The following is a 24,620-nucleotide window of genomic DNA, read 5'->3' as shown; positions in this document are numbered from 1 at the left end:
ACCTATATCTTATTATTTTTATCTCCAATGCCTAGCACTGCAGCAAAGAGTAGATGCCCAATAAATGTTTGTAGAATGAAAGAGGAAAAGAATCTGGATGGCAAGTAAGAGATCCGGAAGAAAGAAGAGAATGAACCACTTCAACGGTATACCTGAGGGGCTCGTGGAAATTCACATTCTAAGACCCTACCCCAGATCCTCTGAATAGGAATCTCCTGAGGTAGGGCTCAGGAGTCCACCCTCTTAATAAGTTCCTTGGGTGATTCTTATAAACTCTAATGTCTCTAGCCACTGCAGTTTTAATATTGCAGAAGTTCTGTTATTTAAGAATCTGACTTAGGGTCAAGAACTTTAATGGAGTTAATTTCTAAGATAATATAATTACAACATCAATTATGATCATGGTGGTGATAATTACAGAAGAAAGGCCTAAAGCAAATGTGGAAACTTAGAAACACCAAAGAGAAACCACTGCCTGCCTGAGCCCCTGCAAAGGCAGTTTGGTACCCGGGGAAGCAGTGCACTAAGTCAGCAGATGCTGGGCTGAGTCCCAGCTCTGATTAACAAGTGGTTTTCTCTTAGACCGGTACTTCAATATCTCTGGACCTCAGTTCCCCGTTTGACAAATGCAGGGGTTGCTTCTAAGATTCCTTGTAGCTCTGATGTTTTTAAGTGGTTATCTTGAGGAAGGAAAAGCTCGTCAAGTGTGGGTAACAGTCCAAGATGCTGTGCTTCTAGACTTGCTATATTTCTGGAAGATGTCTATCCTGGCAAAAGATGACTATAGTAAAAGTGAGCCAAAAGACAGCCAGCAGGGCCACTTTGTTATAATGAGATTATGCCAGAGCCATTTTGGTTTATGAAATTAATATAACAGTGCTAATATATTACTGAGAGTAGCAAAGGCGCTCTCTCTCTCAAGAATGCTAAACACACAGTGGGCATCGTCCCCCTCCCTCTTGACCACAGCCCCATAAAGAAGCAGGACAGGAGAGGAGAACTGCTGTCCTGGGCACGCTGAGTCTGGGTCGAGGGTTGCCAGGAACTGAGTGGTAGAGGCAGGATCTCCTGGTATGTTATCACTTAGCCCAAGTCTTCCCATAGGAAAGTCTCAGGGGAAATAAAGACCTACCTCTGGCCCTTTCAGGGAAGGAGCTGAAAAAACTCCAGGCTGGGCATTGGTCTAGTCATCCTCCTGGAGGCCTCGCCTGTGACCAGGGAGAGGGAGAAAGGGCAGCACTCCCCTGCCTTGCCCTGCCTTTCCAAGCTGAGGGAATGCCAAGCCTTTGCTGGACTTTGACCCATTGAGGAAAAGGCGGGAGACACATTCAAACAGGCATGGTGATAAACTTATTAGTCATGCCCGCCGTTGTAGCCACTGCTTCACCCACCTTCTCCGGCCTGCCCCCAGCCCCGCCACTTTTCAAGTTGGGCAACTTAAAGGAAAAAATTGAAATAAAATGAAGAGCGAGACCAACATACTTGATGAAGAAGATTCTCCCACCGCCGTCAACTCCGTAGGCCCACCGGCCGGGCAGGTCCAGCCAGTCAATCTCATCGGCCATCTCGGTGTCCCTGCAGCCCCTCTCGCTCTCTGCCCCCCAGGCGCCGGCTGGGCAGGGAGCTTAGTACCCGGGAACCCCCACTTGCTGCCCCCTTCTAGAGGCCGTGGTGGGGGAGGGGGTCCGGCCGGGCTGGCGGCGTCGCTCCCGGGTCCCTGGCAGTGGCTGGCCTCCCACTAAAGACGCGCTGGCCTCAAGCCGGGCGGCAGGGAGCAGGCAAGCGCTTAACCCTGGCCGGCCAGGAGCCCCAGACACCACCTGCCTCCTCGTCGACTCGGGAGCTCCTCTTCGGACCGTTTCCTGAACTTTAATGACGGGCAATTAGCGCGGTGAGTGATTATGATGCCTCTCCTGCCGGGACTGCTAATGGGCAGCGCTGGGTCTCCGTTCCTCCTGGCTCTGCTGCCCTCCAGCCTGGCGGAGCCCGGCGAGCAGAAGCTGGAGCGGGGAGGATCCCTCCCCGAAGGGAGCAGGTTGCAGTGCGAGCAGGGGTGTTGCCTCTCCGCTCCCAGCTCCGATCTTGCACTTGAACCACCGGCGGGTCCGGGGGCGGAGCCGCGCCGCCGCCTCGGAAGGTAATTCACAGCCCCGAGAACTCGCCGGCAGCCCCAAGTCCCCCAATCCAGGCGCACCGCGCAGAGAACCAGTTTGACTAAAAGTGCTTTGAATCAGGAACCTGATGGACATGTCCAGCCACTGAACGGAAAAGGGGAAGTGATTAAACCTGGTACTACTTGGTGGGAGGTTAGGAGAGGAACAAAGGTCAAAGGCACGGAAGCGTGGCGGGGCTGTGAGCAGCGAGGGGCCCGGGGAGCCTCTCCTAGCTCAGATGCCAGCCTGATTAGTCGAGCTAGTCCTTACCTTTCTTTCCCAGCACCTCCTCCAAGAAGTCTGCCATGACTAAGTAGAATCACAGGGAGACCTTAGAAATACTCAGAAACCAACAGCGTTTATGTCCCTCCATTCCATTCCCCCTAACTTGCACCAGAAATGGAAAAGGAAAAAGGAAGAAAAATGGAGAGAGAAGGGAATGTGTTATGTGTACAGAATGCAGACTGCAAGCATTTCATACTGGCATACCAAAAACAGTATTGCTGGAGCCCACAGTTCTGCTATCTCAGGGTCTATATCAAAGTCAGCCAGCTTAGGGAACACAGCAAGACCCTGTCACTACAAATAATAATAATAATTAATTAGCTGGATCTGGTGGCACGAGCTTGTAGTCCCAGCAACTCAGAACACTGTCAGGAGGATCACTTTGAGCCTGGGAGTTCGTGGCTGCAGTGAGCTATGATCCTGCCAGTGCACTCCAGCCTGGGCAACAGAGCGAGACCCTGTCTCAAAAAAGAAAAAATGCTGAAGTCCATTTGGCTTTCCCAGCTTACTCCGGATCTGCCACTGGGGCTCCAGTTAGGTACATACAGTTCCAATCCATGTGCCAGGCCCAAGAGAATAATTAGACAACGAGAGAGACACCTGTGTTTAAAGGGAGCAATGTGTTCCATGACAGTTGGCAATTATCTGTTGGGCAGACATACGTTTTGTGAGCATTCCAGGAGACTTGATCCCCATTCCACATAGGTAATTCCTACTCATCCTTTCAGTGTCTACCCATGTGCCACCTCCTCCAGGAAGCCATTCCTGACACTACCCCAGAGAGATTTATATGTCCATCCTCCATGTGTCGTGGCACCTGATGAATAACCCTATAGTAGCACTTATCACACTGTAATGCAATCCTTGATTTAGTCATCTGTCTCCTCCATTGGACTGTGTGCTTCTTGGGGCAGGAACTCCATCTTATCCATCTTTACAGCCCTGGCAGCTGCCTGCGGCACCAATTAACAATTTTTTTTTTTCTTTTGAGACGGAGTCTCGCTCTATCGCCCAGGCTGGAGTGCAGTGGCACGATCTTGGCTCACTGCAACCTCCACCTCCCGGGTTCAAGTGATTCTCTCACCTCAGCCTCCTGAGTAGCTGGGGCTACAGGCACTCACTACCATGCCTGGCTAATTTTTTTGTATTTTCAGTAGAGATGGGGTTTCACCATGTTGGCCAGACTGGTCTCAAATTCCTGACCTAAAGTGATCTGATCCACCCGCCTCAGCTTCCCAAAGTGCTGGGATTACAGGCATGAGCCACTGTGCCCGGACCAATTAACATTTGATGAATTCTTGATATGGTCATAACTGGGAACTACTCTTAACTCTAACCACAATCCTGTACTTTTGGACTTTATTTAGAGGCACTCTCAATATAACCATCAGCAACATCAGGGTGTGTGTGGGGAGATCTTTCTGGGAAAAGAAACAGCCTGTGATCCTTCTTATAGATCCCAAATTCTCAACCTGGAGGGTTTAAAGTGTATACATCTGATAGATGGTAAAGCTAGGAGATGCCTCGGAGAACATTTAATCCAATCCTCTTGTTTTGAATATGGCAAGCGAGGAACAGAGAAGGGAAAGGGGCTGGTCAAGGTCACTGAGAAAGGTGGTGGCTGAAAAGGATCTGCCCACCAATGTCTCAGGCCAGAGCTGTTTTCATTACATCATTTGCACTCCAACACTGGAAATTGACTCTGCCAACATCCTGGCTGCCAGATCTAAGTTAAGTCCATTCTCCAGAAGCAGAAGACATGCAGAAACCCATGATGTCCAAATTCTTTCTCTCTTCTCAGATCCTACAAATTTCTAGTAGAGAAAGCTTCATTTGACAACGAAGCAGAGCTGCACCTGGGAAGCACAGATGAAGATCTAGGTGCCCCTTCGTTTCTGAATTGGAGAAAGTTGGCAGATCAAGGTAGCAGACTCTGCCAGGCTGCAGTCCCCTGTCACCAGCCATATGAAACACCTGTAGGACTCACGCCACTGACAAAGCACAGAGCCACCTGCCTAGCCCCTGTGATGGCCAAGAATATAAACTGCCAGAGTTGCTGCCAAGATGCCTCAAGGGAAAATACCAGCAATCAGTGCACTCCCAGTCCAACCTGAGCAACCAGTAAGGGCAGCTGCTTGTGCTGAACGTGGGCGGAAACAGGACAAGATGACATATATTTGAAAACATGTATTACACCACTGTCTTCTTTGAGCGCCTGTTGATCTCTTTTTCCACAAGATTTTTGTCTTGTTTAATGTCTAATCTAGCCTGGGGTTCCTGGGGACATTTACCTAGATGAGAAAAGGCCAGTGGCTCAGATTTTTAAATGTTTATTACTCATTTGAAATAAGAAATCAGGTTCGAAAATATTTTCCTAACTGTAGTCTAATCTCGCTAGTGACTTTTTACATGCTAGTTCTTGTTTATCAATTATGATTAGTATTGATACTGCTGGTAACGACATTTTAGCAAAACAGTTAAAGACATGTAGAAAAAGAGTAGAAACCCCAAATAAAAGCAGCTATTGGTTCAACAATTACCTAGAAGAGAGAAGGAGGGTTGACATATTAAAATGAAAATCATATATGGCTGGCAACTAAGTCAGAAATTTAGCTGTCTGATTGCATTTCCCCCCACAGCAAATTTTTGTATCCCTTTAAAAATTTTTATTTATTTATTTATTTGCTTAAAAACAGGATCTCATTTTGTCACCCAGGCTAAGGTGGTGCAGTGGCACAATCAGAGCTCACTGTGACCTTGAACTCCTGGACTCAAGCGATCATCCCACCTCAGCCTCCCAAAATGCTGGGATTACAGGAGTGAGCAAGTGCGTCTGGCCTCTTTTATCTCTTTAAAAGGCAACCAAGCATTTGGAAAAAATATATCAGTAATATTTATAAATTATTCTGATTCTCCATTACATTCTGATGTCTTAATCACTTCAACATTACTATTCCTGGTTTGATATCTGTGGTAGGCTGAAAAACATCTCCTCAAAAGCTATCTGCGTCAAATCCCTGGAATCTATTAATGTTCCCTTATTTGGAAAAAGGTCTTTGCAGATACAATTAAGAATCTTAAGATGAGAAAATCATCCTGGATTACTGGGGTGAGCACTAAATCTAATGACAAATGTCCTCATAAGAAACACAAAAGAAATGTAACAGAAGAGGTGGAAGTCATGTGACCAAGAAAACAGAGATTGGAGTGATGTGGCCACAAGTTAGGGAATGTTGGCAATCACCAAAAGCTAGAAGAGGCAAAGAGTACATTTTCCCCTAGAGCTTCCAGAGAGAGTGCAGCCCTGCCAATACCTTGATTTCATCCTGAACTGTGAGAGTATAAATTTCTGTTGTTTTAAACCACCCAATTTGTAGTAATTTGTTACAGCAGCCATGAGAAATTAATATAGTACCTACAAGAAAATCACAACTCAGTGAGGGCCAGGTGTGGTGGCTCACGCCTGTAATCCCAGCACTTCGGGAGGCCGAGGCGGGTGGATAACTTGAGGTCGGGAGTTCAAGACCAGCCTGACTAACATGGTGAAACCCTGTCTCTACTAAAAGTACAAAAATTATTTGGTGGTGCACGCGTGTAATCCCAGCTACTCGGGAGGCTGAGGCATGAGAATAGCTTGAATCCAGGAAGTGGAGGTTGCAGTGAGCCAAGATTGCGCCACTGCACTCCAGCCTGGGTGACAGAGTGAGACTCTGTCTCAAAAAAAAAAAAAAAAACCCTCAATGAGGACTGAAATAAATGTCCATTATTTTTATCTTTCCAGCATCTACTCTCCCTTCTTCTGTTAATAGCTGCAGGTTTCCTTTTGACATCTATCTACCCTCTGCCATGCTCAGCCTGTGTGGGCTGGGTGGGCTGGCCCCACCTTTACTCTCAAGCTCCATTGAGGGTTGGGCTGTGACACAGATCTGGCCAGAGATCTGACAACTCTCCATTCCCCTGGTTCAGGAAAGGACACAAGACTCAGATGAGACCAATGAGACTCTGTTTTTTAAAGATCCCAAAATTCTCGGGAAGAAGCCCTTTTCCTCTTGTATTTGAAGGTGGCACGAGTTGTGTCGCTGTTGCTGGGGTTGTCATGTGGGGGCTGCCTGAAAGTGAAACCAACACAGGAGGAAGTAAAGCCAGAAGATGGAGAGAGAATGGGTCCTCCTTATATCCTGGAAGCCCTGGGATCCAGCTTGCCAGAGAGGCTCTACCCCTGTATTTCCAGCTATAGGTGCCAATAGACCCCTTACTTCCTTTCTAGTTGGTTTGAGCTGGGTTTCTGCCCCTAACAAATGAAAAAGTCCTGACCGATATAAAAGTCACACACAAAAAAGACTTTTTGTGTGTAATGGGAAAGCTAAAGAGATAATCATGTGTGTTTCTAGTGACTCACAAATAGGAGCTCTTCTGTTCTGAGAAAACCACAATTTTAGATCAAGAAAGGTCTTAGTGATCATCTACCCCAAAAAAACACATTTTTCCCAGTGAAGATACTAGAGAATTCAGGAAAGTACCCAGAGTTGTGGCAATTCCACAGTAGAGTTAAAACTAAAACTCAAATCTCCTGAAAACCTGATCAGTAGAAAGTTCACATCGAGACATTTGCTACATCATTTAAACATATTTGGCCAAGAGACTCACATAGTTACAAGAAGATTATAACAGATTCCTTTGCTCTATAAAAGAATAACCACAACAGCAATCTGCGTTGAGGGCTGGTGTTTAATAGTTATGCTGACCTGCAGGCGAGGTCACTAGCCACTGTTGATTTTCTTCCAAGAACTAGGAAGCAAAGGAAAGGAAGGCAACAGCCATCTCTTCTGGCATTCGAGATATGGCTGTGTAAATATGCAGGGGCCCAGACGGACTAGTTGCTTAATTAAAGTCATACCTCTGTAAGGGCTTGAAAGAGAAGGGTTTCATTGTAAAAACTGCCATTCTAGTGCTAGCATCCAGAGGGTGGCAGAATTCTGAGGTTTCCCCACAACCAGGTATATTGAATTGCATTGGTTCCACAGATATTTATTGATACCTCTGTGGGCAAGGACAGAATGTCCCTCGTCTCACGGAGTTCACATTTAATAAGCATGTGGTCTCAGAAGATAAGTCTAGAAAGAAATGGAGAGAGTAAAGGGAACAGAAGGAGCACAGAGGGTGCTGCTGTCTTATATTGTGAATATTTTACATAGGGTAGTGAGGAAGGACCTCAGTGAGAAGAATGACATTTGCACAAAGGCTTGAAGGACAGGAGACAGCAAATCGTGTGGACACCAGGGAAAGCAAGTTCTAGGCAGACGAAATAGTAAGTGCAAAGACCTACAGGCGGGAGCATCCTTGAAGTGAGAAGTGACAAGGAAGCCAGTAAGACTGGAGCAGGGTGAATGAAGGAGAGAACAGGAGGAGATGAGAATGGAGGGCGGAGGGAGGCCAGGTCATTTCAAGCCAGTGTAAGGAGTTTTGCTTTTATTCTAAATGAGACAGAAAATGGTTGGTTGGTTTTGAGTGCAGAAGTGACATGATCTTCAGGACTTCATGTATTTAGAGGATCACTCTGGCTGCTGTTTGAAATAGGGTCAAAGCAGATTCTAGTTAGGAGGCTATTGTAATAATCCAAGCAAGACATGAAGATGGCTTGGTTCAGGATGTCAGAGGGGAGAAGCAGTGAGAAAGAGTAAGATTCTGGGTATCTTTTGAAGGTAGAACTGACAGGATTTGCTGATAGACTGTATTTGGGCTTAGAGGAAGGGGAGTCAGGATGACTCCAAGGGATTTGGCCTGGGTGGCTGGAAGGATAGAGTTGCCATTGACTGAGATGGGGGTAGGCTGCAGGTAGAGCAGGTGTGGCAGGGAGTTGGGGGAATCAGAAGTTCAATTTTGAGCATGTTAAGTTGGAGATGCCTATGAGATAGCCAAGCAGAGATGCCAACAAGGTGAGTGGATGTATAAGACTATTAGATTGGTGCAAATGTCATTTCAGTTTTTGCCATTAAAAACAATAGCAAAAACTGCAATTACATTTGCACCAATCTAATAGAAGACTGAGGAGTAGAGATATGCATTAGTATTTTTCGGTGATTAGAAGGTATTATAGCCCTGAGGCTGGTTGAGATCACAAAGGAAATGAGTGTAGGGAGAGAGGAGACAGAGATAAAGGGCTGAGAACTGGGGCAATCCAAATGTCAGAGGTCAAGTTAATAAGAAAGAATCTGCAAAGGAGACTGGAGAACAAGTGCCCATGAAACAGGAGGACAAGCGACAGCGGCGTCCTGGAAGTGTGCCTTGTGTGTATTCACATCACTCACAAGCAGAAGCAATGTGCGAGTGGTGCCTGTGCTCCAGAAGGGCTGAGGTTAGGGTGGGTTCTGTCTGAGCAGGAAGCAACTTGCACTCCTGGGTGAAAGGGTGGAGAGACAGCCCAGGTGATTTTTAAGTTGGTCTGAGAACAGGCCTGGGAAGATGATCGTTTTAGCTAATGAGCCCTTGCTTTTCCATAGAAAAGTGTGCTGAAATGTGCTTCCTTCAGCTCCATCTCTCAAAGCCTCTGCTCTGGCTTCTCCTGGGAATGATGCCAGCCCAAGATGGCTGGCTGACTTTTCCTGCCAGGATGTGTCACGGAGCAAAGAGCTGGCACTGACAGTTCCTCAGAGGGGGAGGGGAGGACTGAAATTGTCGGGGCAAGATATGGGCCTGGTGGAGCCCAGAGGAATGGCCCCGTCTGTAGTCCACCTGCTGACATTTCTTCTCTGGGTCTCTTCTTGACTTGACAGCTCTTTCTAGGTAGGCAATGCTCTTTCAGTGCTGACTTTAATGTGTGTCCTGGGGTTTTTCTAGAAAATGGCAGCTGGTGCAGACTTTGGCATTTCCTGAGACTAACATAGCACTTCGGTTCAATTTAGTTCAATAAAATTATAAGGCACAATTATGCCTCCATCTCTGTAAAAACTGTTTCTGCCTTCAGCCAATCAGCTTCTTCCTCTCTTGTCTCTGTCACCCACCAACCTGCTGGTCAGTCCTCTCCACTCATCAAGGACATTGGCTCCCGGTTCAGCAGCTTCTTCTCTCTCCCATATATCCCTCTCATTCTGGGTGATTTCAGCACTAATGTGAATTAACTATCTATCCAGTGTCCTAACCTTACAATACCTTGATACCCTCAACTCCAGGGCTATTCACCTCCACTCCAATAACCTACTCATACCCAAGGCCTCACCTTGGACTTTCTCACCACTCAGATTTACTCCAACCTGGAAAACTTAAACTCTAATGTCCTGCTTCCTGAAAACAGTTTTGGTCCTTCTCATACCGATTCCTTTCTTCTCTTTATACCTGCTCCTTGCCTTCTTCCTTCAGTACATTTCCTCCTAATCTATCAACCAAAGCCTCATTCCACTTCCTGCATTATTCCGTCCAAACTCATAGCCTGTCACTTCATCCTTGCTAATATCCTTGTCCACTTGTCCTCAGCTGTATCCACACTGCAAGATGCCACTCTGGATTAATCCGTCCACTTTTCTGCTCCTGCCCAGAAAAATATCACATCCAGCCGCTGGAGGAATTAAGTTGATACCCCTGTAAATTCACTCTCTAGCCTTCCATATACCTCTTGCTGGGTCTACAGCTGCTCTCAGCAGCAGACCTCATCATTATTCTGAGAGAAAATAAAGGCAATCAGAAAAGAACACCTTCCCTTCAGTCTTCCTAAGCCCACTGTTAACAATCTTATCTATATTTCTACCCATCTGTCTCTTTCCTCCTATCCAAAGCTAAGCTTTACATGTTCCCAACCCTACACGTGCCCATCCCTCACCAGCTTCTCAGAATTCTTACTCCATCAATTATCTCCTCTCCTCTATATTTTCAAGCTTTCCCTCACTTCTAGTTCTTTCCCTCAAGCCTATAACTAAGCTCAAGATTTCTACCATACAGGAAAAAAAAAAAAAAAACACAAAACCCAACCCCACTCTCAGATGCCACATTACCACTCTCCTTCCTTCCACTTCAAGTTTCTTAAATGAGTGATCTGCACACTTGGGGTGTCTTACTCCTTGCTTCCCAGTTACTCATAATCTGGCTTATGTCCCCATAACTCTTTGAAATGGCAGAAACTATTCTGGCAAAGACAGACACTTATGTCCAAGCTGCTAAATCCAACACTTTTCAGTTCCCATCCTAGGTGACCTCTCTGTCGCATGTGATAGCCCTGGCTGTCCCCGCTTCCTGCACTTCATGCCTCCTTTTGTTTCACTACTCTGTGCCCCAGCCATCCTGAAACCCTGCAGTTCCTTGAGTGTGCCTTTGTGCCTGTGGCTTCCTCGATCTGAATAACTCTTCACCATCCATGTCCTGTTTTCCAATTCTCCTTCCAAATGCAGCCCAGGAAGGAGCCCACTGTACTTGCCTGGCAGCCTGTGCTTCTCACTGCTACAGCACTCATCACTGTGTAGGAATTGACTTTCCCATCACCCCACTACACTGAAACTCCTTGGGAGCAGGGACTGTGTTTTAATCTACTTTTCTTTCTCCATTTTATTCAGCAGCATTAGACATAGTTGACCACTCTGTCCTTCGTGGAGTTCGTTTTTCTCTACGCTTCCATGACACCATGTTCTCTTGGGTTACCTCCTACTTCACTGACTGTTCCTTCTTAATACCTTGGATGATTGCTCCTCCTCTGTTTAGCTTCAACATTTTCATATCCAAACTCCACCCTGGGCCCTTTTCTGTACTTTATTTACATGCTCTTCCTAGGTAATCTCCCCCATTGTTTTCAATGCCATCTATATATTGCTGGCCCCCAGATTTCTATCTGAATCTAATCTCCTCCTTGGGCTTCAGATGTGTATATACATTTGCCTACTGCATCTCTGTGTGAATGTTTAATCAGCATCTCAAACTTAACTTGGCCAAAATAGAATTCTGTTCTAGAAATCTGTTCTCCCTGAGTTGTCTCTATCTCTATATATAGCACCAGCTACTCACCCCATTATTTGGCCCAAAAACCTAAAAGTAATGTGACCAATTATCCTGGTTTGTCTGGGACTTGTCCTGGTTTTAGCCCTGAAAATCCCATGTCCCAGGAAACCCCTCAGTCTCAGGAAATCTGGGTTGGTTTGTCATTCTATTTAGGAGCCACTCTAGATTTCTTTCCTCACATTCCACATCCAGTCAATTTGACCTCCTTCTAGATATACCCCAAATCTTCCCCCTTTCCACTTCCACTGCCCCCTGGTCCAAGCCTCCATTATGTCCTACGTAGACCATCCAAACAACCTCTTCATCTGGCCTCCTTTACTCGTCACTTGGCCTGCTACGTTTTTTATTTTTTTACCCAATAGCCAGAGGATCAATAGCAAAGAGAAAATATGATTGTAGTGCCCCACACTCTCACCAGCTAAAGCCCTTCAATTACACAGAGAATAAATCCAAATTTTTTTCCTGTAGTCTCCCCATGATCTGGCCCCTGTTGGTCCAGCCACCGTCATCTCATAGTTCTCTCCCCCTTATTTATTACTGCTTACCGAAGCCATCTTTCTTCCCAGCCTCCCCCGTGATCACCTCATGACCCACTCCTCCCTACCACTCAGGCCTGAGATCAAGGTCACCTCCTCAGTGATACCTTCCTCAACTACTGTATCCAAAGATACCCTGCAAGTCTCTCCCTATCACATCACTCTCTTCTATTGTCTTTACAGCATATATCACTACCTGAAGGCTTCTTGTTATCTTATTTTTGTTTTCTGACTCCCCCACTTAAAGTGTAAGCTCCTTGAGAGCAGAGGCCTTGCCAGTCTTATTCAAATCTGTGTTCCCAGCACTTGGCCCAGACCCTGGCACACAGTAAGTGCTCAATAAATATTTGATGAGTAAATGGATATTCAGCACATAGTACAGGACCTCTCACTGTACTCATAAAAGACATTGAATGAATAAATTCATGAGAAAACCAAGCTGTATGCTAGGCACTGGGCCCACCTTTATAACCTAAGATACGGTTCTTTTGGACTTTATGGTCTACTGGGAAACAAATGCATAAATCAACCTTTTAAACAAAATATGCATAACAGTTTGAATATGATGGGGAGTAAGAAGTGGCATAGTCTTTTATTTTCTTAAATAAAATGTTGCTGGCTATAGCGGCTCACACCTGTAATCCCAGCATTTTGGGAGGCCAAGGGGGCTGGATCACTTGAAGCCAGGAGTTTGAGACCAGCCTGGGCAACAAAGTAAAACCTCATTTTTACAAAAGAATTTTTAAAATTAGCTGGGCATGGTGGTGCACAACTGTAGTCCCAGCTACTTGGGAGGCTGAGGCTGGAAGATCACTTGAGCCCAGGATTTGGAGGTTGTAGTGAGTTATGGTCATGACACTGCACTCCGGCCGGGGTGACAGAGTGAGACCTTGTCTCTAAAAAAATAATTAAATTAAATTGAATTAAAACTAAAGAAAATGTGATCTGCTGTGGGTCCTCATTCCACTGGGGTGGCAGCAGATTCAATCTCAGTCATTATTGGGCCTCTCCCCACAACCTCTACAGTCATAAGGAGGTCCCAGGAGTCCAAAAGATCCAGGAAGGGCCCTTTAGTCTTCAGCTCCATATGCACCTGGCTTTAGCCTCTATCATTCCTTGAAGGAGTGGCTGCTTCTTTTTTTTTTTTTTTTGGAGACAGAGTCTGACTGTTGCCCAGGCTGGAGTGCAGTGGCACGATCTCGGCTCACTGCAACCTCTTCCTCCCAGGTTCAAGCGATTCTCCTGCCTCGGCCTCCTGAATAGCTGGGATTACAGGCACACACCACCACACCCAGCTAATTTTTGTATTTTTAGTAGAGACGGAGTTTCACCATATTGGTCAGGCTGGTCTTGAACTCCTGACCTCCTGATTTGCCCGCCTCGGCCTCCCAAAGTGCTGGGATTACAGGCATGAGCCACCGTGCCCGGCCAGGATTGGCTGCTTCTTGGCCAAGCTAGGACTTGGAGGAAAAGGATAGATAAGAGAGGTTGAGGGGTTTTGTGAGAGCCAACTTTTGATCCAATCTACCCACAGGACCTCCCAAAAACTCCATGCCACTTTCACCTCTGAAATTGCTTTGGACCTGCCTCTGGTCTGTGAATTCCACCTCTCTTTACCTAAGCCCTTCTCTTCTTTCCCTCCTCCCTTAGGACTGTCCTACAAAATTTCCCTTAGGTGGTCTACCTCACTGCTTCCCACAAATGAGAGAGGGGAATAAGGTGTTACAAATGGCCAGTTATTCATGTGAAACAGAACTCTTACATATCCCTCCATCCACCTGCTCCCCTTTCAGAATTTCCTATCTCAATGAAAACATCACCTTCCTCCTTGTCACCAAGCCTAGTAAAGCTGACTCCTTTGTGATTTCTCCTTCTCCTTCATCTAATAAGCCACTGAATCCTGCCAATTATTACACCTCCATGGCTCCCCCTTTCCACTCTAACCAATCCTTTGGTTGAGCTCATTGCCTATATTTGATAAGCGCATTCTACTTGATCTCCCTATTATAATTGCTCCTCAGTTCAATCCATCTACCAAATGATCCAAGAGCTATTCCAAAAGAACCCATCTGACCATGTCACTCCCACAATGGTTTGTCACTTACGTAGAATAAAACAGACCAACTTTGTTAGCATGGCATTCAAAGTACTCTGTCATTTAGACCCTACATAACAAACTTTATCCCCCACTATACTTCTCTATCCCCCAGGACCTCCACCCAAATTTATCAGCCTGTTAGCCATTTCCCCAGCATGTTTCCAATATCCTTCCATTTCTACCTTTTCTCCAAAGCTATTTTTCCTACTTGAAATATCCTTTGCCTTGCTACCCTTTAACTGCCCCATTCCCCCAATATCCACTCAGTCAAGAGTACTCATTTGTTAGAGTCCAACTCTATCTAATCCAAAAAGAGGGAATTAACATTTACCTAGAAAAGGAGTGAAGCATTGTAGTTAGAGGCATGGGATCTGGAGCCAGACTGGGTTTCACTCCTAGTTCTCTGCCATTCCCTAGTTATGTAACTTGGGTGGGTTACTATGCTTCAGGTCCCTCATCTGTAAATCAGGATATATATCATAATATATACTATGTGAGTATTTGATATTATGAGACAAATATGGTGTAAGAACTTGTCATATATTACCTACTTTAATCCTCCCAACTACTTTGGAAGATATTATTATTCAAATTTTACAAATGGCCTCTTAAGACTCAAATAATTTACTTATGGGCACACAGCTGGTGGAAATGGAAAGCTGGAATTCAACCTCAAATCTGTCTGGACCAATGCCCAGGTTCTCTTTACAGCACTGGAAAGAGCACTAGGAAAGAAACAGAGAGGTCTAATCTCTCAAACTTACTCTTAGCTGGAGTCTGTAAAAGAGAATGTGTGTGCTGGTAAGGAGCATAGAGAAACACAGGAGCATGAGGAAGTAATATTAGGCTCAGAGTCAAAGGCAGTTGACAGGCCAATGTGTAACCCGACAAGGGAAAAAAAAAATGACAGAAAACATGGATGTGAGCCCAAGAGCAATATCAGACTTTGTTACTGAGAAAAGGTAACAAAACAGTTAACTTGAGAAGACAGGTATTACATCTAACTTCTTAACTTTAAGGAGCCTAGCACAAAATCAGGGACTTGAAGAGTTTAAAGAAGTCACTTGGCCAGGTGCTCTGGCTCACACCTATAATCCTAGCACTTTGGGAGGGACGCTGAGACAGGAGGACTGCTTGAGCCCAGGAGTTCAAGGTTGTAGTAAGCCATGATGGTGCTAATGCACTCCAGCCTGGGTGACAGAGGGAGACCCTGTCTCAAAAAAGTCACTCCATTATCTCACCCGGTTCTTAAAGTACTGAAAGAAAAACCATCAACCTAGAATTCTAAAGCTAATACAAATATTTTTCGAAAGTGAAGGAAGAAGTAAAGACTTTTTCAGACAAAATCTGAGATAAATCATCAGCAGCAAGGTTACATGATAAGAAATGTTCAAGAAGCTCTTCAGGCAGAAGGAAAATAATATCTAATAGAAAATTTGATCTACACAAAGGAACAGAAACAGTAAACAAGTGGTAAATAAAGATGTTTTCTAATTCTCAATCTTTTTAAAAGATGATGAACTCTTTAAAGCAAAAATGATAGCAACATATTGTAGGTTTATAACTTTTGTATAAGAAAAAAAGTACCACAACTTTTTGAAGAAAAAAAAGTAGCACAAGGGACAGGAGGGAGGAAATGGAAGCACACTGTTGTTAGGTGCACAAACACACACACACACACACACACACACACAAGTGAGGTAATATACATGAAGTGGTATAATATTATTTAAAGGTATACTGTGACTATGATAAGTTAAAGCCATATATTTAAACAACAGTTGCTAAAATCAAATAAAGAGGTGTAGCTAATAAGCCAACAGTAAAGATAAAATGGAGTCACAAAAAATAATCCACAAAAAAGGGTAAGAAAAGAAAAATACAGAAAACAAAAAACAAGATAGATTTAATCTTAACTCTATCAATAATTACATTAAATGTAAATGGTCTAAATATTCCCAATTAGAAGGCAGACATTGTCTGCCTTTTTTAAAAAAAAGATCCAACTGAATGCTGTCTACAAAAAACTTACTTTAAATATAAAGACACCAACAGGTTAAATGTTAAAGGATGGACAGACTTCCATTTTGTGGTGTTATGAAGAGATCTGCAAATCCTCCTCTTCAAAAGCAAATATGAAACTGGAAAAAACTGACAAAAATAAACATTTCAGGCATCTGAAAATGAACCAAAGGCAGACCAAAAACTGAGAAGCATTTATTCTTTAAAAATTGCTAGAGCTTTAGGTATTAAGTATTAAAAGAAATTTGGTTTCTCGACCTCAGTCCCTACATTGTGAGCTGAATAACTCTTTGTTTTGGAGCCTGTCCAGGCATTGCAGAATGTTAAGCAGTATCTCCGGCTTCTAGCTAGTAGGTGCCGGCAGCATTTCCCCATTTGCGACAACCAAAAATGTCTCCAGACTTTTCCAAATGTCCCCATGGGGGCAAAATCAGGAAGATAAACAAAAATACATCTAAATGCACCTAGCAAAGAGCCCTAAAACACAGAAAGTAAAAACTGACAGTAGAGAATGCAGAAATAAACAATTCAGTTGAACAATTATAGTTGGTGTTTTGATACTCCTCTCTTGGAGTATCAATTTATAAAACAATTAGAAAATCAGTAAGTATATAGAGGGCTTGGACAACATTACCAATCAACTTGACCTAACCAATATACAGAGAACATGTCACTAGCAAAGGCAGAATACACATTTTTTGGTCAAACATATATGGAACACTCTATAAGATAGACATATGCTCAGTCATAAAACAAATCTCAATACATTTAAAAGGATTAGAATAAAAGAAAGTAATTTTATCTAGGCACCATAAAATTAAGTTAGAAGTCAACAAGATATTTGGGATATCTCAAATGTTTAAATTTAAAAATTAAGTGACACACTTTTTTCTTTTTTTGGAGACAGGGTCTCACTCTGTCACCTAGGCTGGAGTGCAGTGGCACGATCACAGCTCCCTACACCCTCAACCTCCCAGGCTCAAGAAATCCTTCTACCTCAGTCTCCTGCATAGCTAGGACCACAAATGTGTGCCACCATGTCCAGGTTTGTTGTTGTTGTTTTGTTTGTTTGTTTTTCTGTAGAGACAGGGTCTCCCTATTTTGCCCAGACTGGTCTCCAGCTGCTGGGCTCAAGTGATCCTCCCGCCTCGGCCTCCCAAAGTGCTGGGATTACAGGTGTGAGTAACTGTGCCTGGCCTAAATGACACACTTCTAATAGCCACAGGTCAAAGAAATAACACAGGAAATTAGAAAATAGCTTGAACTGAATGAAAATGAAAACACAACATATAAACACATGTGAGAAGCAGCTAATGATGCCTATAGGGAACTTTTTAGCATTAGATATTTATATTAGAAGAAAAGAAAGGTCTTGAATCAGTGGTCTAAGTGCCACCTTAAGAATTAGAAAAAGAACAAATTGAATCCCAAAAAAGTAGAAGAAAGAAAATGCACTACAGATCAGAAATCAATGGACAAAACAAAGCAAAACAAAAAACAATTGGAAAACAATCAATGAAACCAAAAGCTGGTTCTGTGAAAAGATCAATAAAATTAATAAACCTCTAGCCAGACTGATAAGCAAAAAAGAGAGACAGAGAAGACAACATAAATTACCAAGATCAGGAATGAAAAAGAAGACATCACTGATCCTAAAGACAAGGCAAGGATGCCTCCTCTGACCACTTCTATTTCCCTTTGTACTTGTTATACTAGCCGGTACAATAAAGCAAGAAAAACATAAATAAAAGGCATACAGTTGAGAAAGAAGGAAGCAAAACCATTTTTATTCTAAGACATGATCATCTATGTAAAATATTCAAAGGTCACAAGACAAAGAGTTAATATAGAAAAATAAATTGTATTTCTATATTACTAGCAAGTGGAAATTGAAATGAAAAAAGTACAATTTACAATAGTATCTCAAAAAGGAAATATTTAGGGATAATGTAACAAAATATGTACAAGATCAATATATTGAATACTACAAAACACTTGAGAGAAACTTAAAAAGACTCAAATAAATGGAGAAATATAGTGTGTTTATGGATCAAAGGATTCAATATTGTTAAGATGTCAACTCTTCCTAAATCAATCCACACAGTCAGTGTAATTCCATTCAATGCCCCACCAGCACCCCTCACCTGCCCCGCATTTTTTTTTTTGGTAAGAATTAATAAGCTAGTCCTGAAATTCAAATAGAAATGCAAAGGGTGACACTCTTATTTGGCAGCCATTTCTCTTTAAGCTCAGTGGTTCGGGACCTGCAGTATCTGCTGAGTTAGGAGGGACAGGAGAGTAGCAGCTAGGTCGGTGGCAAATAGCCCGCAACATTCCCTTTAGTTACGATGAGTTTACCCCTCAATCTCAAATATTTCCTCAGTGGATTAACAGGAGAGCCAGTGATGGTGAAGCTTAAGTGGGAATGGAGTATAAGGGTTACCTGGTATCTGTAGATGGCTATATGAACATGCAGCTTGCAGATACAGAATTCATAAATGAGGCATTGCCTGGACATCTAGGTGAAGTTTTAATAAGGTGTAATAATGTCCTTTTTATCAGAGGTGTGGAAGAAGAGGAAATGGGGAAATGAGTGAATAGCATCTTTTGAAGGGGATTTTTTAAATATGTATTTCTAGACAATAAAGATTTGTTTTTCAAAAAAAAAAAAAAAGCAAAGGGCCTGGAGTAACAAAAACCATTTTGAAAAAGAACAAAGTAATTTCAAGACTCACTATAAAGTTACAGTAATCAAGGCAGTGTGGTATTTATGTAAGCACAGAGATACAGATCAATGAAACAGAATACAGGGTCCAGAAATAGATCCATCTACACAGTCAATTGAAATTTGAAAAATATGCCAAAATTACTCAATGGAGAAAGGATAGTCTTTTCAACAATTGAATATCCATGTGCAAAAATACGAAGCTTAACCCTTGCCCTCATTACAATACAAAGGTTAACTCAGAGTGAATGACAGACTTAAATGTCAGAGCTAAAACTACAAAACTTCTAGAAGTAAACATAAACAAAAATATCCATGACCTTGTTAGGTAAAACTTCTAAGACTTTTGGAAAAGCATGGACCATAGAAGAAAAAATTGATAAACTGAACTTCTGCAAAATTAAAAAATTCTGCTCTCCAAATTACATAATTTAAAAAATGAAAAGGCAAGCCACAGACTAGGAGAAAATATTTGCAAAGCATATATAAAGGACTTATATCTAGAATATGTTTTTAAAGACACACACACATACACAAATCCATACAAATACTAACAATTTGGCTTAAAAAAAAGGACAAAAGATTTGAACAGACACTTGACTGAAGAAGGTATTTATCAATGCAAATAAACATATGGAAAGATGCTCCATATCATTAAACACCAAGGAAATGCAAATTTACACCAAAATAAGATGCCACTAGAATAGCTAAACTTAAAAAGACTTACAATATCAAGTGTTGGCAAGGATGTGGAGCAACTGGAGCTCATACGCTGCTGCCAAGTAGTATAGCCACTTTGGAAAACTGTTTGGGAGTTTCTTATATAATTAGATACATACTTATCGTATGATCCAGCAGTCTCACTCTTGGATTTATCAAAAAGCAATGAAAACATATGTCCACTCAAACACTTGTACTCAACAGTTCATAGAAGCTTTATTCATAATAGGCACAAATTTATATGTGTTTATATATGTATATGTTTATGTGTTTATATGTTTATATATGTAGTCATGTTTATATGACTACACATATTTATCAAAACTCATTGAATTCATACTTAAACAAGCCAACTGTTTATTATCTAGTAAATGAACAAATAGTGGTATAATTATACAATGAAATACTACTCATCCATGAAAAGGAATGGACTACTGATACATTCAACAGAAGGAATGGACTACAGAGACACTCAACAGCACAGATGAATCTCAAAACCATTACAGTAAAGAAGCCCACCACAGAAAGGTCCATGCTGTACATACGATACCATTTTTCTGAAATTCTAGAAGAGCTAAAATAGTGTTGAAAGCAGATCAAAGGCCAGACGTGGTGGCTCACACCTGTAATCCCAGCACGTTGGGAGGCCAAAACAGGCAGATCTCTTGAGCCCAGAAGTTCAAGACTAGCCTGGGCAACATGCCAAAACCTTATCTCTACTAAAAATACAAAAAAAAAAAAAAAAAAAAAAGCAAAAACAAAAACAAAAAACCAAAAAACCAGCTGGGTGTGGTCACACACATCTGTAGTCCCAGCTACTCAGGAGGCTGAGGTGGGAGGATCACCTGAAGCCAGGGAGATAAGGCTGCAGTGAGCCGTGATCGCACCACTACACTCCAGCCTGGGTGACAGTAAGATCCTGTCTCTCAAAAAAAAAAAAAAGAAAAAGAAAGAAAAGAAAAGCAATGGCTGCCAAAAGCTGGAGGTTGGGAAGGGGACTGAATACAAAAGAACATGAGGGAATTTTGTGGGTGATGGAAATGATCCATATTTTGATAGTGGTGGTGTTTATATGACTACACGTGTTTATCAAAACTCATTGAATTCATACTTAAAATGAGTGAAACTTATTGTATGTAAATTATACTTTAATAAGTTAATAAAAAACAAGAAGTGGGTTGGGGAGACGTTGCTCAAAGGATACAAACTTTCAGTGAGGAGGAGTAAGTTCAAGACATCTACTGTACAATATGGTGACCATAGTCAATAACAATGTATTATATTCTTGCAAATTGGCCAGGTGAGGTGGCTCACACCTGTAATCTCAACACTTTGGGAGGCTGAGGCAGGAGGAACACTTGAGCCTAGGACTTCAAGACCAGCCTGGGCAATATAGGGAGATCTCACCCCTACAGATAACTTAAAAATTAGCCTGTTGTGGTGGTGCGAGCCTGTGGTCCCAGCTACTCGGGAAACTGAGGCAAGAGGATTGCCTGAGCCCAGGAGGTTGAGGCTGAAGAAAGCCATGATCGTGCCACTGCACTCCAGCCTGGCAACAGAGCAAGGTTCTGTCTCAAAATAAATAAATAAATAAATACATAAATAAATAAATAATAAAATAAAATAAATAAAAAGCCCAGGCGTGATGGCTCACGCCTGTAATCCCAGCACTTTGGGAGGCTGAGGCAGGCAGATCACCTGAGCTCAGGAGTACAAGACCACCTTGGGCAACATGGGGTGAAACCCATCTCTACTAAAATACAAAAAATTAGCCGGGTGTGGTGGCACACACCTGTAGTCCCAGCTACTTGGGAGGCTGAGACATGAGAATTGCTTGAGCCCAGGACGCGGAGGTTACAGTGAGCCGAAATTGCACCACTGCACTCCAGCTTGTCTCAAATAAATAAATAAATAGAAAAAGGAAATTGCTAAGAGTAGACTTTAAGGGTTCTTACCACAAAAAATGCTAAGTATGTGAGGTAATACATATGTTAATTAGCTTGACTTACCATTCCACAATGTACACATATTTCAACACATCATGTTGTAGACAGTAAATATTTACAATTTTTATTTGTCAATTTAAAAAACAGAAAAGTCTAAAAAACAATGTCCTCAACCATCTTAGAAAACTGGATATGATATCCTGCATGATGAAGTGCCTTTCATAACAATGACAATGTTTCAGCAAACCTTAGGCTACCACTGGAAAGATTACTCATGAAGACCTTACATCAACTGATTTAAAATCTTGGGTTTCAGTTCATCACTAATAATGCTAGCTTTAAAAAAAAAAAAAAAAAAATCTCAAATACTACAAATACAAAATAATGTAAACATTGAAGATAGACCTTTTCACATATAAAATTGCTTCTTTGAAATGAATTCATAAATAACTTGTTATGTCGGGAGGGAGCCTCTGTGTTGGAAAAAGAGGCTATGGAAATTACCACTTGAGTTAAAGAAAAGCGTATTGTGTGTCTAAAATACTCTGGTCACTGTGCAGACCCTTCCGCCACAGAGGAAGAAAGAAAAGAGCAAATCACAATTAAAATCCAATGTGACATGAACAGTGATAAAAAAGCACACAAGGGCCAAGTGAGGTGGCTCATGCCTGTAATCGCGACACTTTGGGAGGCCCAGGCGGTAGGATCTCTTGAAGCCAGGAGTTTGAGACCAGCCTGGGCAATATAATGAGACTCCATCTCTACACACAAAAATAATAAAATTAGCCAGGCAATGTGGTGCATGCCTGTGGTCCTAGCTACTTGGGAGGCTGAGGTGGGAGGATAGTTTAAGCCCAAGAGTTGGAGGCTGCAGTGAGCTATGACTCTGCCACTGTACTGTACCAGCCTAGGCCTGGGTGACAGAGCGAGACTCAAAAAAAAAAATCAGTTCCTTTGTTTGTGTTCAAATACAAATCTTGGTCCCCCCATAAGAAACAGCCCCTACTTCTGGGTAATTACCACAAAAAGGTGGAGTCACACTGGGCCAGACAGGCCTGGAATGGGCAGGGCAGTTTTCCAGCTTGTTTACACATTGAGGGACCGACCTCCAGGGGAGCAATAGCAACCAGATCTGTAGTAACAGGTGTCCATCAGGCACTCCCAGATGGAAGATAACGCCATCTGGTGGAGACTACAGAGCATCACTAGAAACCCAAAGCCAATCTGCCAAAAAGAGCTAAAACCCCTGGTGTGGTGGCAAGAATACTCTGGTACTCCAATGCAGCCTATTAATTCTGAGAAAGGAGGGTCTCAGCTGATTTGCTCGCATATTAAATTCATAAATTAACAATGTGTCTTATATTAATAATGACACTAGAATTAATGGATGTGGTATCCCTAGCCAAATTGAAATTTGTAATTACTTTCTACAAATTTAGTTAAAGCTTGCTGTAGCTCTTCTCTAAGGACATTTAAATTCTGTGATTCTACATCATCTGATGATTGTGGCACACTTGTTTTTGGTCAGACAAGGCTGTGTGGATGAAACTTCATAAAGCTGATAAGAGAGGTGACTTTGGCAAAGCTATTAACTTGGCCGGGCCCAGTGGTTCACACATGTAATCCCAGCACTTTGGGAGGCCAAGGCAGGAGGACTGCTTGAGGCCAGGAGTTGCTATATGGGCAACATAGCCAGACCCCATCTCTATTTATATGTATTAAAAAAAAAAAAAATAAGAGTCCAGGCGTGGTGGCTCACGCCTGTAATCCCAGCATTTTGGGAGGCCAAGGCAGACAGCTCATGAGCCCAGGAGTTTGAGACCAGCCTGGGCAACATGGTGAAACCCCATCTCTACAAAAAACTAAAAATTAGCTGGGTGTGGTGGCATCTGCCTGTAGTCCCAGCTATTTAGGAGGCTAAGGCAGGATAATCGCTGGAGCCTGGGAGGCGGAGGTTCAGCACCGAGATTGCACCATTGCACTCCAGCCTGGGTGATGGGAGTGGAACCCTGTCTCAAAAAAAAAAAAAAAAAAAAGTTGTTAATTTATTCAACAAATATGCATTGACTATAGCATACCAGACACAGTTCTAGGCTCTGGACTCATAAACAAGATCCCTGCTCTCATGGAGTTTACAGACTAGTGAGGGTAGGGTTAGATGAGAAACGAGTAAAAATGTTAACAAGATGAGGGCAGAGTGAACATAATTTTAAAAGGTACTGTGAGAGAAAAAGGAGGGGTTGGGGGATAGAGTGATCAGAGGTCTCTTTGAGGTGATTATTTGAGATCCAAAGAGGAGCTAGTCTTTCATGATAAAATTCAGTCTTAAAAACACCCACTTCGGAACATATATCCAGATAAGTCTTTTTCAAAACTCCTGGGACTCCTCTGGTTTTTGCCTTCAGAGCCAATATGTGAACCCCATTAAGAAAAGGAGGTTGGCTGACCTGACAACTCATGCCTGTAATCCCAGCACTTTGGGAGGCCAAGGTGGGCTAATTGCTTGAGTTCAGGAGTTTGAGACCAGCCTGGACAACATAGTGAGACCCTGTCTCTACAAAAAATAGGTGAGCAAAGTGGTGCACAGCTATGGTCCCAGCTACTCGAGAGGCTGAGGTAGGAGGATTGCCTGAGCCTGGGAAGTCGAGGCTGCAGTGAGCTGTGATCATGCCACTGTACCTCAGAGCCTGGGTGACAGTGAGACACTGTCTCAAAAAAAAAAAAAAGAAAGAAAGAAAAGAAGGCTTAACTCAAAGCAGCATTATTTAGCTTTACTATCACCTCTTTCTTTGACCCTGAACATCCTTGGAATGTTTCTGAAAGTTAATCCAGTCTTTCTTTTTTTCAATATTTTTGAGACAGGGTCTCACTTTGCCACGCAGGCTGCAGTGCAGTGATTCAATCACAGCTCCCAACTCAGCCTCCCGAGTAGGTGGGACTACAGGCATGCACCACCATGCCCAGCTAATTTCTTTTTCTTTTTTTTTTTTTTGTATTTTTTGTAGAGATGGTTTTGCCATGTTGCCCACACTGGTCTTGAACTCCTGGGCTCAAGAGATCCTCCCACCTTGGCCTCCCAAAGTGCTGGGATTACAGGCATGAGCCACCACTCCTGGCCAATCCAATCTTAAGTAAAAATATTTACCCAACACTTTA

At 42.9% G+C, this 24,620-nt stretch overlaps 1 protein-coding gene and 1 pseudogene across 1 annotated transcript in view; one reads left to right on the top strand and one right to left on the bottom strand.

Annotated features, from left to right (window-relative positions):
• PLEKHA6 (pleckstrin homology domain containing A6) overlaps positions 1-2,052 on the bottom strand; it is a 157,397-nt gene extending 155,345 nt beyond the window's left edge. The window contains exon 1 of the mRNA XM_054522426.2: positions 1,483-2,052. Coding sequence (XP_054378401.1) covers positions 1,483-1,565 — 83 coding nt within the window. The 5' untranslated portion in view covers positions 1,566-2,052. The remainder of the gene's footprint in view (positions 1-1,482) is intronic.
• Positions 2,053-18,421: 16,369 nt separating this feature from the next.
• On the top strand, positions 18,422-18,666 carry LOC129057728 (small nuclear ribonucleoprotein F-like; annotated as a pseudogene).
• The last annotated feature ends 5,954 nt before the right edge of the window (positions 18,667-24,620 follow it).

Source organism: Pongo abelii, chromosome 1 (genome assembly GCF_028885655.2).
Source record: "Pongo abelii isolate AG06213 chromosome 1, NHGRI_mPonAbe1-v2.0_pri, whole genome shotgun sequence".
Lineage (NCBI taxonomy): Eukaryota > Metazoa > Chordata > Mammalia > Primates > Hominidae > Pongo > Pongo abelii.
Note: the sequence above shows the minus strand (reverse complement) of the source record. Positions and strands in the feature narration are given on the sequence as shown.